This window comes from Mesoplodon densirostris, chromosome 3, assembly GCF_025265405.1.
Source record: "Mesoplodon densirostris isolate mMesDen1 chromosome 3, mMesDen1 primary haplotype, whole genome shotgun sequence".
Lineage (NCBI taxonomy): Eukaryota > Metazoa > Chordata > Mammalia > Artiodactyla > Ziphiidae > Mesoplodon > Mesoplodon densirostris.
In genome coordinates, this window is record NC_082663.1 from 116,031,328 (window position 1) to 116,044,241 (window position 12,914).

Genomic DNA, 12,914 nt, shown 5'->3' on the forward strand with positions numbered 1-12,914 from the left:
TCAGGGCAAGAGCGACCAATGCCTGAGGAAGTCTGGACCTCACCCCCGCCATGGTCCTCTGAATCACCTCTTGGTTTATCCTGGGCCCTAAATGAGGCGTGATTTAGACGGTCCAGAAGTAGAAGAGTCTGGCCCCAGAATCAGGGCCAAGGAACTGGGATGCACAAAGCCCGGATTTATTCGTACTGAGGGTCCAACTCTCCCACTGATAGCCCAGTTGCTCCTTTAGGGGAGAGCTATATTTTCTTCCCCCTTGAAACCCCAAACCTAGTGCAGAGCCTGGCACACTGAAGTTGCTAAATAAATTCACTGTCCTTTGAATGAATGAGTCCCCATCGCATATTTTGACTCCCTGTTCCTGATCCCAGTGTTGAGGTGAGGCTGTTGTAAAGCAGAGTACAGTTTCTGGGTTTAACTGTGAGCTTTTTGCTAAATAACTTTGTCTCACTGTGCCTCTTTTTTTCTAGCTGCAGAATGGGAAAACAATAATCTCTACTTCACAGGGTTGTTGTAAATAAGTTAATAGAATGTTTGTGAGGGGTGCATAAAACACTGCCTGGCACAGTGTCTGAAAGACTCTTATACCCTACAATCGATTCTCAGAATAATCCTTTAAAAATATGAATCAGATCCTGCCTCTCTCCTTTAGCAGCTTTCCATAGGCTAACAGTCAAACCTAGTCACCCAGCCAAGGCTCCCCTGACCTCACTCTGGCTCGCCCCTCACTCGGGGTGCTGTGCCCCTGACTTTAAACTGAATTGTCACGTGGTCAGGTCAACCTTCTCTGACCATGTCTGAAGGAGGTCCGTTTCTAATTATTCTTTTGCATGACACTTTTATTTCCTTCCTAGCTGTCAGCACTTAAACGAAGATGTTCTTATTTGTCTATTTGTTTATCATCATCATCATCATTATTATTATTTTGTCCCTTTTCCCTCTTTTCCCATTCACAGAGCATTGTGACCTCCACAAGGTCATGACTTGCTCATGGCTCCGCCATCAGTGCCCAGAACAATGTGTGGCCCACAGTGGGGGCTCAGGAAACATCTTTTGTCAATGAATGGTTGAAACTGGGAAACTGAGGCACGGGGTGATGTGGTCTTAGCTTGCCTCAGACCCACTTAACAGCTGTTTTTCTGTTAATATTCTAGAGCGAACCCTGGACAGTCCAGTTTCCTGTCACTGTCACTTTGAAGAATGACAGTTTAAACCTTATTCCCATCCTAGAATTGAATTTTAGTGAATAAAAGGTCAGAATTTCCCCGTTTAAGATGCTACACTCAGTCTGAGAATAAGATAGAGGACTTGAGTCCCTTAAGGATAAGATAGAGGGGAGTGCCTGCAAATACGCTGTGAAGGCCTCATCCAAAAGAGCACATTTTCTATGTACCATCAGGTCTTTTTCCTCAAAACTTTGTGGGCTTTCAGCCTGTTCCAGAAGCGCAAAGGTACCAGGCTTTTAAAATTCATGTCATGAATAAACAAGAGGAGAGGGTATAAATAAACATTATATGATAGTAGAATGTCTGCTATAATAGGTATAATCATTCTAAAGTAGCTCAGGGAAAGATCTATATTTTTATCACTTATTGGAGAATTATGTGAAGATAAGAATTTACATTAGACCCAAACTATCTTTTTGACACATAAAGGTCATTTCCAGATGCCCAGCCTGTATGAGCCTGACCTGGGCCACAGCATTGACCACTGCCATCTCCTCCACATCAAGTCTTAGACCTCTCTGTGCTAGTTTCTCCACAGGAAAATGTGCATGAAGAGTTCTCTCATTCCCCCCAAACCCTTATGCCTAACTTGAATTCATAAGATGAAAGGTGAGATTATAACTTTCAAATATGCTAAAGTATGATGATAATGCTTCTGTGTCAAGGATGCCCATATTTCAACACGGACCCAGGATCCTGGGAAAATCTCTCCTCATTAAAGCCCAGGAGGCTGACTCCATTCCACATTCGCACCTGCAAACACAGTCAGCATGCTCAGCACAGAGCACATGGCAGAGGCCACGGTCCCATGATGCTGTGCTGATTTCTCTTAACTGGCCATTGGTTATAGTGAGTTTTATGAGGGCAGACAGTATAATCCAGCCTTGGCTGCCCTAGTGGGACCTCCTCTGCAGGTGAATCCTTGTTGGGGCTGTGGCCCTTTGCTGTCAGAAGGCCCCTCTGGCTCATCACTCCCTTCTGGATGTTTCTGGGCCTGTATGGCTCACCTGACCATCTCCCTTTTCTCCCTTCCTTGGGCCAGGGAAGTCTCAGGCTCTTCTGTTTGTAAAACACAACATGGCATTTTTAGCTTAAGGGCCCCATTCACCCCTTCAGCAAGTCTCTGCTTGTCCCTTGGTGCTGAGGATGGGCCCTCTTTAGGGCCCCACTGCTCCTGCAGTCCTTTAGGATATGGACCACTTCACCCATGCTTCTGGGAGGTAGATCTGAGTGTTTGACTTCAGCTCTGCTGGGTATGGGTCCTGGGGAAGGTCAAAGCCCCTATATCTTTCCTGAATCACTGGGACATTGCCCTCTTCCCCATCATGCTCTCCTTGATTCCCTCCCCACAGCCTTTTAGGGCCTTACCGATGTCAAAGCCTGGAGACCATCCTCCTTCTCCCCACCTCTCCACCCGCCCCAACCACGTGCAGACAGTCACCGTGGTTCATCCACTCTAACCTCAGCCTCCTTCTCCATCCCCTGTCCACAGCCTCTTCATGGATCTATCAGCTCCCTTTGGAACTGCATTTCCTTCACAACATTTGCTCAGTTGTAAATGAGCCCTCATTCCTGTGACTCTTTGATTAATATCTGTCTTCCCAACCAGTCTGCAAGTTCCATGAGGGGAGGAATCCCGACTGCTTCTGCTCATCATAAAACCCCCAGCACCAAGCTTGGGCATCCCCTCCCATCCTCTCCCATCCCTTCCAACCCATCCTTTGCACTGTTGCCACAGTGTTCTTGCTGAGGGCAGATCCGACCATGCTTCCTCTTTTTAAAAAGGCCTCATTGGAGACTCTAGCACCCTATTGGGACTTACTTAAAAGACCTTCACAATTTGGCTCCTGCTGGATTATCTGATTGAATTTTCTGCCATTTCCCTAAACTCTCACCTAGTTGCCTTTTTTTTTCTTCTTTTTACAAAAGTTTATTCTTTTTTAAAATTAATTAATTAATTAATTTATCTTTGGCTGTGTTGGGTCTTCGTTGCTGCACACGGGCTTTCTCTAGTTGCAGTGAGTGGGGGCTACTCCTTGTTGTGGTGCACGGGCTTCTCATTGCGGTGGCTTCTCTTGCTGCGGAGCACAGGCTCTAGGCACGCAGGCTCAGTAGTTGTGGCGCATGGGCTTAAGTTGCTCCGCGGCATGTGGGATCTTCCCGGACCGGGGCTCGAACCTGTGTCCCCTGCATCGGCAGGCGGACTCTCAACCTCTGTGCCACCAGGGAAGTCCCCAAAAGTTTATTCTTAAATGTACCATAAGCTCTAAGACAACACTTCATTCCAGCTGTGGGTGGCAACAGATGTTATGGCAGGGAATCCAGATGTTTAAACAGGAAAGGAATAAGGATCACCATTGCCTCAGGCACACGGAAGAGCTTACTTCTGGGCAGATTTCTTACTCGCACCTTGACCGTGGGGCTTTCCCATCAGCCTTTGCTTTTAGCTCCTAGAGTTTCTTCTGCTCCTCTTTCTGTTTCTGTATGAATATCTTATCCCATCCATCTTCTTGGTCTGTTTCTTGGGCTGCTTTAGGGGCTTCTTCTTGCCACCTTTGTGGCCAGACATGGTGTTGGTTGGCCCTTCCCCAGACCCTGCCACTGGAAGCGGCTTTTGTTGTTGTTAAGAAAATTTTCACATATTATGAGGCATTGAAACATCTGAACAAATCCATATCTGGGCAGTGAGGGAGCTGCTTTCTCCTTCACTTAAAAATGCCCTGCTCCTTTACCTTAAACAGGCTGGAATGCCCTCCTCATCCTCCTCCAAGACCCTCCGTTTAGGGTCACCCCCTCCATGAAGCCTTCCCTGACCCTGCCAGGCAGAGTTCAGTGCTTCCTCCTCACCGTGCTGCCCAAGTACCCTTTGATGATGATCACATGGTGTAAAATAACTGATGCACCGCCCCCCCCCCCCTTTTTCTGGAATTCCCTACTTGTCTCTGCATTCCTCAGGGATGGGAAGATTGTTTTATTAATCTCTGTGACCCTAGGGCCAAAACAGAACTTGGCATGGAGTAGCTGCTTCATAACGTTTGTCAAATGAATGAGCGCACTTTGGAAAAGAAGCCTGCTTTACCCAGGGGACAATCACAGGCTGATGATTGAGAGTTGAGATGTAGAATCATCAGGTTCTCAACGATAATCAAAATCTGAATTTAGTATGCTATTCTTTAGAATTTAGTGTCACAGGAAAGTGACCCAACTTTTAAAGGCACTCAGCTTCTACCTTAGAGCAGAGGCCCTGGTATGGGAGTGGGGGAATTTCAGGTAAAAAGGTGGAGGACAGGCTTGGAGCCATGCAGATCTGGGTTCAAATCCTCTTTTGGCTCTGTGGTCTTGGGCAAGTCCAATAGCTCACGGAGCTTCAGGTTCTTGGTAGTAGTATCTATGTCATTCCGTTGTTGTGTGGATTAAACAAGAGGGCAGATCACGTGTCTGTCATGAGTTGTTCAACAGCAGGGTGGTGCGGTGGTCCTGGGGTGGTATATGTGTGGGCAGAGTCTCAAGGAGCCTCTGCCTCAGCCCCAGTGCCCATCTCCAGGTTCACTGGAAGGAGGAACTGGCTTTCCTGCAGCCCCACTGAGGTGGGTGGAGCTGAGTCAGTGCCTTCTGCCCCTGGTGTGCATATGAGTCTCTCTGTAAGGTATGGAAATTTTCCATGACTGTCATGGAAAATAGAAGCTTCTAATTTTGCCTAGCACTGCTGAAGTTCCTTCCATTAAAATGATCCCTGGGGAACGGAATAACCTTAAGAGAGGTATTTTTTGATTAGCAATATCTCAACCTGGCTATGCTATGAAGCTGATTCCACAACAGCCTGTAGAAAAGATTGGCTGGGATCATCTTTTGAGGGTCAGGGCCTACATTTTTTTTTTTTTTTTAGTTTATTTTTGGCTGGGTAGGGTCTTCGTTGCTGCACGCCGGCTTTCTCTAATTGCGACGAGTGTTGCAGTGCACAGGCTTCTCGTTGCGGTGGCTTCTCGTCGCAGAGCACGGGCTCTAGGTGCACAGGCTTCAGTAGCTGTAGCATGCGGGCTCAGTAGTTGTGGCTTGCAGGCTCTAGAGCACAGGCTGAGTAGTTGTGGCGCATGGGCTTAGTTGCTCCGCAGCCTGTGGGATCTTCCTGGACCAGGGCTTGAACCCGTGTCCCCTGCATTGGCAGGCGGATTCTTAACCACTGAGCCACCAGGGAAGCCCAGGGCCTACATTTAATCTCCATTCAAAATTAAGTGGGGGAGGCCAAGTTCACCAAAGAGAAGAGCAGGAGCCCATCCTGGGTTATGTTAGAGAGCCCTTCACTTCCCTGCTCTGGGTCCCCTCATCGTCCCCAGCCCCTCCGTTTCTTCTTTGTGTACCTGTCCTGTTATGGTCACCAGTCTGAGTATAGGGAAGGCCACCCTTTTCCTACACATTCTCACCCAGCTGTATTTCATTAGTGAGCCAAGGATTTTTGTCTCTGTTTTTCCAACACTGAAACTAGAGTGCTGGACCCCAAGGTTTCCATATGATCTCTAAGCAGAAAGCCTTTGCCTATGGAATATGTGCATTCCAGGAAAGGTGGCTGCAAAACAAAACTGCAAAAAGCAAATCCTATTTGTGTACTGACTTCCATGATAAAAATCAAAGGTATGTTCCCAATAAGACCAAAATTTCTAACAGTTGGAACTGAGAACTTTAAGACTCTTTGAAAGAAAACGCATTTTCAGGCAATTTCACCTCCACTTCCTTACCCCCATCTCAGGACACTTAGATTTTATACTCTGGGAGCATAAAACTGGTCTGCACACCTTCTCCTCCTCACCTCTGGTCATTTGCAGTTTCTAATAGAAGTGACTTAGAGACAATGAGCTGCCAGCTGGTGCCCATCTGTCATGCGCAGGCAGGCCCAGCTCACCACCCAATAACCCGTGTGCACACGTGCCCCTTTCCCTGCTCCTCCCTTCACACCAGCCCCCGACACTGAAGCAGCTGTGAAACATAACCAGACCTTTGGTTCTGAAGGCAGAGGAGGCTGGAAAGTTGCCTCCTAACTGCTCCTAGGATTTGACTGCAGACCATGCTCTCCGCTGGAATCTGGCTACGTATTCTAACTGCACAGAGCTTGAAATCCTATCAATAATGCACTCACTTAGGTTAACAAGCTCTTTTTGTTTTTCAATGTGCAGAGCTGAGCGTGGTCTGTCTCCCCATCTGAGTAATGATGAGGTAGAATCAGATCAGCATTTCTCACTGTGTGGTCCTAAGACCACCTATATCAGAATCCCCCAGTGGATTGTTTGTGCTGACTTCTAGGCCTACCTGGAAAGATGGTAACTAGGCTCTCTAAGGGGTGGGGTCCGGGAAGACTCAGGTTTAGCCATCTCCCCGGATGATCCTGGTGTGGTCTGAGAAACACTGGTCTCAATGAAGACTGTTCATACTGTGTGTTTATTCATACCTTGGGCAGAATTAGCTCAATCTGTCTGTTTACCTCTACCTCCCCTCACTGAGGTCTGCCAGATGGACGGGATGGGAATTTGGGGGTGGGGAGGGAGGTACGGTGATTCTGGAACTGGAACACACTAGAGGTTAGGGCAGGGCTTGGCTGAGGGTTGTGGGTCTGTTGCTGGTGGAGAAACCTTTCTTCTTCTCTTTCCTTTTGTCCCAGGTTGTCTCTCCCCCTTCCATTTGGGACAGGACTATAACTCAGTCGGATTCGGGTGGGACTGGCTTTTGTGAGCTGGCCTTGGCCCACACCCCTAGGTGAACAGGGCTCTTGTGAGACAGCTGTCTGTTGGTTCCTAACAGCTGACTTTCAAAGTGGACTTCCTTAGGGACCCAAGCTGTCCTTGAACATGGCTGAGGTGGGGTTGAGGGGGCAAAGATAGGGGAAGAGTACCCGCAGTGTGCTCCAGCCCAAATTTCCTTTCTGTAGCATTGAGTCTTCTGACTCTGTAGAAGCAGATGAGAGGACCATCTTACCCTAAAGCTCTAAATTCCACACACAGACAGAGGGCGCCCTGGGGGTGGGCCAAAGGGCTGATCCTGAGCTGGGCAGGGTGGCCCGGGTGTGGGCTGTTATGAAGCATTCACCAAGCGAGTCATTGGACTTCATCATCAGCATTGCTGGCACTCAGAATAGCTCTGAGTCCCCCTCAAGCACGAGAATCCTTTATCCTCATGTGGCTTTTTGCTTATCAAAGAAGATCTCTTGGGGGGGGGGGCGATACACTGCAGAGAGCAGTCAAAAGGTAAGAGATGACATTTACAAACATCCATTCTTTCCTCTCCACTTCAGCGCTCTGTTGACTGTTTTCCTGTTCAATCAAATCCTATTCACAGCTTCACATCCCATTTTAGGGGTTGCCAAGGCGATAAATACCCTGTCCTTTCTTTACTGTGCTTGCTTCCGCCTTTTTCTCTCCCTTGCCCATCCTGGAGAGCCTGAATCCTCTTTGGTTGGGTTTCTCACGTCTAGAAAGCTCCATTCAGTTCCCAGCAATGGGACAAGCCAGTTGCTTTGGCCCTTCCTCCTGCTGTTACCTTTCCCCATGACTTTTCCTGATCCCAGAGACTCCCTTTATAGATTGGCTGTGCTGTGTCCAGCTGAGAACTGTGGCCTGGACAGCCCTGCTCTTAAGTCATGACCTTTTTCATTTTTCATGTGTCGTGCTGCCAACTTTCAGAGGGACTGTGGGCTGACAGTACAGCCTCCTTGTAGGGGGAGCGAAGGGGGATTGCACAGAACAGGGCAGGAGAAGTGGGACAGAGGTCCTCATGGTCAGCTTCCTAGTCAACTGCTTATCCTACTGTCTCGAATCTGGCTTCCTTTCTCCTGTTGATTCCCTCATTCTTGTTTACAAAGCATTTAGTGAGCAATGCTACGTACAAGACATCGTGCTAGACTGGAAACACAGGAGGGACATCAGAGCTTACCACAGAGGGTGAGAGTCTTTGTGTATTGACTGACGACTTGACATCAATAAACAATGCATCCCACACTGAGTGTGTACAGTTAGCTTTGCCTCTAGCAGATCCAGAGCAAATTTGCTTTTGGGTGATTCAAGCTTATTTCATTCCTTCAACAGTTAATCACTGAGTGTTGGAGTGCTATAAAGTAGTCCAACTGATCCACTAATGCACTTGGCCTGATCTGGTGGACAGTTGGTAGGCTAGGCCCCTGTCCAGAAAGGTTCTGTAGAGCCAGTTGGTCCCCAGGTGTCCTTTCTTACAGCTCATCCTGCCCCCTCCTCCTTATTACTCATCATTTCCATTATGATCACTATTATTCATTGAAGGCTCATTATATGCCAAGCACTATATTCAATCTGATTTCTTCTTTTTGGATCCTTACAACAATCCTGTGAAGCTGGCCATCTTGGTATTCTCACTTCAGAGCTGGGGACATGAATGCCCAGGGGGGTTAAGCACTTGCCCAAGGTCACACAGCCAGTAAGAGGAGAGCTCAGACTGAAACCTAGTCTGTCTGAGCCAGGGGTGTGTGGTGTGCTGCGACACAGAGCCAGGCACCCCTCGGGTGCATTTCTCAGCGCTGGCCAGGCACCTGTTCTCTGTGAACACAAACTACTTCTTTGCCTCAGAGAGTAACAGCTTTTGTGCTTTAGCAGCACCAGAGGCCCACCCTTCTGGGCAATTCTACTCGGGCAGGGCAGTGCTGTCCACGATTTTGAGCTGAGGGGCACAGCGTCCATCGCACTTGGTCTGGGTTCTTCGAGTCATGGACCGTCCCTTGAAGGGTGATTTCTCTGGAAGAAGGGTCAAGGGGAGGCCCCTTGCAAGGTGGGACCTGCTCAAGGAGCCTGCACGGCCACTGTCACTGGCTGGAAAATAAATTCCAGGCCACTCACGGGTTCTTGGGGACCAGTGTCCACAAGTGCTTAGCCCTGTGGGTTCCAGCTGCCATGCTTGTGGCTGGAGACCTGACTGTCCTTCCCTCAAGACTCGGGGCGGGAGCCTGATGAAGGCAGGGAGCAGTTCTGGGACCAGGTGAGCCTGGGGCAGGACCTGGACTGGAAACGCTTCTGAGCTTCAGGCACTTTACAGAATCGCTTCGTTTATTTGTGAAGGTATTTGTGAACAAGGGTGGGAAGTCTTATTTCCATCTTGCCGGTGAGGACACGGAGGCTCAGATCAATCAAGTGACTTGGCTTAAGGTCATTAGCTACGAAATGCCTATGCCAGTGTAAACTCAGATTTGCCAGATTCGCCTACTAGACGACTGCTCAGTGCTACTGATGGCCCTCCAGGAGACCCCCTGGCATCCCCCAGAGGGGAGGAGCTCTGGGTCTTTGTGGACATAGGCTCAGTGAGCTCTGACACCACCCCGTGGGGGAGGCCTTGGCCTTGCTTGCTCTGCCTGCAGCAGCTCCTTCTGGACCCCGGAGTCAGTCGGCCTGACAGCGCCTTGTCTCTCGGTCACACCGCGTGCCTCTTGCCTCCCTCGCCTGGGCCTTCCCTGTTGCTTCTGAGGCACGTGGTGCTGCAGGACTTGCTCCGTGCCCGTGCACAGCACGGGTTTGCCCAGCCAGGCACGGAGTGCTGCTGACCTGTGCCCATGGGCAGACCTACCTCCCATACTGTGCAGATATGGCTTCCCCAGGGGCCGACCTAGAAGTGTAGGTACACTAATGTCCTGTGGAGTGAATTTGATTAATGAAAGACAAAAGACAGCAGATGGAAAAGGTCTGGCTGATAAATTATCTAATTCTATCCTGATGGGCTATTCTGAGATGTAGTATTATATGTCTCACTGTAGAGGTCTGTGATGACCAAGTTGTATGCCTTGGTAGACAGTGGCCAGGTCAGCAACATGTATGTGCTTTCCCTCCCCCACACGCCATTTTCTTTTTTCCTTTGATCTTATTTCATTTGGATTACAACTCCCTCTCTCCAGTGAAATATTGGCATGCAAGACCTGCCCAGGGCTTTGTTTTCTAGGTAACATAGCTAAGCCAATCATAATAGTAATAATTCCTTCCATTTATTTAATTTACTGTGTGGCAGCTAAATCAGCTCATTGAATCCTCACACTGTCCCTATTAAGCAGGTATTATTAGTTGCCTCATTTTAAAGATGAGGAAACTAAGACTCAGAGAAGTTAAGGAACATGCTCATGGCCACACAGCATGTAAGTGGCAAAGTGAGGATTAAACCCAGCTCTTCTGCTTTTCCAACTCTAGAACCTGAACTCGAAACCACCCTTGAATAAAGTTGCCTTTAAGCTTTAGAAATGCCAAGGAAACCTGAGTCTCTGTGAGGAGACACTTGCAAGAGGCTGCTAAGGATCCCTGGGAAGCCCAGAGAGCCCCTCAGGAGAGAGCAAAGGGGTACTCACGTTGTAAACGCTGGGTTGTACTTTGCACCTCGGTAGTAGGAGTACAGATTGAACATCCCAATCATGAAGGCCACAAATACCATGATGAAAATGACCATGAACTTGAAGATATCTTTCACAGTTCTCCCCAGGGAGATCTGCAGGGGCCCAAAACTCTCGTTGGCTGGCAGGATGTACGCGATTCGAGAGAAGCTCAGCACGACAGCTATCGCATACAGCCCTTCCGATATGATCTGAGGGTCTGAAGGCCACCACTTGTCCCTGGCTAAAAGAAAACAATCTGGGTTACTCACTGGGCAACAGGATCTGCTCTGGAAGAGAAACCAGTTAGGCATCTTTAGAGGCCTCTAACCTCATCCCTTGCCATTCCTGCCCTTGTCTTTAAATTAATCCTAATACATTGAAGGTGCCACCCTCCCTCTTGGAACATGCTGGCCCATCTGCCTGGAACACTCCCCTCACTTCAATCCCAGTCACCCTTCAAGACTCTGCTCAGGTGTCATCTCTTTCAGGAAGCCTTCTGTGTCCCCCACAGGCTGTGGCGGCCTCCCTGTACCCGTTGCTGCTCCCACAGTATCCCGTGTGCCCTCCTGTCATGCACTCGCCATGCTGCTTGCTATCCTATCTTCCTTCCCAGTGTTTGAGCTTCACAAGCAGGGGCTGTCCCATTCACAAGGAGGTGGTGGGGAGGCGCACAGACTTAGAGTCAGACAGACCTGAGGTCGAAAGTGGCCTTTCTATGCAGTGGCTGTATGTAAAATATGACTCTCGGCAAGTCAATTAACTTTTTTGTTTTGCTTTTAAAATCTTTTATTGTCATTTAAATTTTAAAAAATATTTTAATTTTATTGGAGTATCGTTGATTTACAGTGTTGTGTTAGTTTCAGGTATATAGCCAAGTGATTCATGTAGTTATACATATACAGATATTCATTCTGTTTTAGGTTCTTTTCTCATATAGGTTATCACGGGGTAGAGTACCCTGTGCTATACTGTAGGTCCCCGTCAGTCATCTATTTTATAAATAGTAGTATGTGTATGTTCATCCCAAGCTCCTGATTTATCCCTCCCCTCCACATTTCCCCTTTGGAAACTATAAGTTTGTTTTTGATATCTATAAGTCTGCTTCTGTTTTGTACATAAGTTCATTTGTATCATTTTTAAAAATTAGATTCCACATATAAGTGTTATATGATATTTGTCTTTCTCTGTCTGACTTACTTCACTTAGTATGATAATCTCTAGGTCCATCCATGTTGCTACAAATGGCATTATTACATTCTTTTTTATTGCTGTGTAATATTCCATTGTGTGTGTGTGTGTGTGTGTATATATATATATATATATATATATATATATATATATATACCACAATTTCTTTATCCATTCCTCTGTTGTTGGACTTTTAGGTTGCTTCCATGTCTTGGCTATTGTAAATAGTGCTGCAATGAACATTTGGGTGCATATATCATTTCAAATTATGGTTTTCTCTGGACATATTTTGGATTGGGATTGCTGGATCATATAGTAGTTCTATTTTAAGTTTTTTAAGGAAACTCCATACTGTTCTCCATAGTGGCTGTATCAGTTTACATTCCCACCAACAGGAGGGTTCCTTTTTCTCCATACTCTCTCCAGCATTTATTATTTGTAGACTTTTTGATAATAGCCATTCTGACCTGTGTGAGGTGATACCTCATTGTAGTTTTGACTTGCATTTCTCTTATAATTAGTGATGTTGAGCATCTTTTCATGTACTTTTTGGCCATCTGTGTGTCTTTTTTGGAGAACTGTCTATTTAGATCTTCTGCCCATTTTTTGATTGGGTTGTTTGTTTTTTTGATATTGAGCTGCATGAGCTGTTTGTATTATATATTTTGGAGATTAATCCCTCGTTGGTTGCATCATTTGCAAATATTTTCTCCCATTCTGTGGGTTGTCTTTTTGTTTTGTTGATGGTTTCCTTTGCTGTGCAGAAGCTTTTAAGTTTCATTAGGTCCAATTTGTTTATTTTTGTTTTTATTTTCATTGCTCTAGGAGGTGTATCAAAAAAGATTACTGCGATTTATGTCAAAGAGTGTTCTGCCTATGTTTTCCTCTGAGAGTTTTATAGTGTCTGGCTTTACATTTTGGTCTTTAATCCATTTTGAGTTTATTTTTGTGTATGGTGTTAGAGAATGTTCTAATTTCATCCTTTTACATATAGCTGTCCAGTTTTCCCAGCACCACTTATTGAAGAGGCTGTCCAATTAACTTTTTAAGCCTCATTTTCCCCATCTGTAAATTGGGGATAATATCATCAATGTGGTGAGGATGAAATGAAATCACTTATGTAAAGTGCTCAGTTGGAAAAC

At 46.9% G+C, this 12,914-nt stretch overlaps 1 protein-coding gene across 5 annotated transcripts in view; it reads right to left on the reverse strand.

The window, feature by feature from the left end:
* Positions 1-12,914, reverse strand: part of TRPC7 (transient receptor potential cation channel subfamily C member 7) — a 124,410-nt gene that overhangs the window by 20,807 nt on the left and 90,689 nt on the right. For all 5 annotated transcript variants that reach the window (XM_060093392.1, XM_060093397.1, XM_060093396.1 and 2 more), the window contains one exon: positions 10,561-10,825. In XM_060093392.1, coding sequence (XP_059949375.1) covers positions 10,561-10,825 — 265 coding nt within the window. The remainder of the gene's footprint in view (positions 1-10,560; positions 10,826-12,914) is intronic.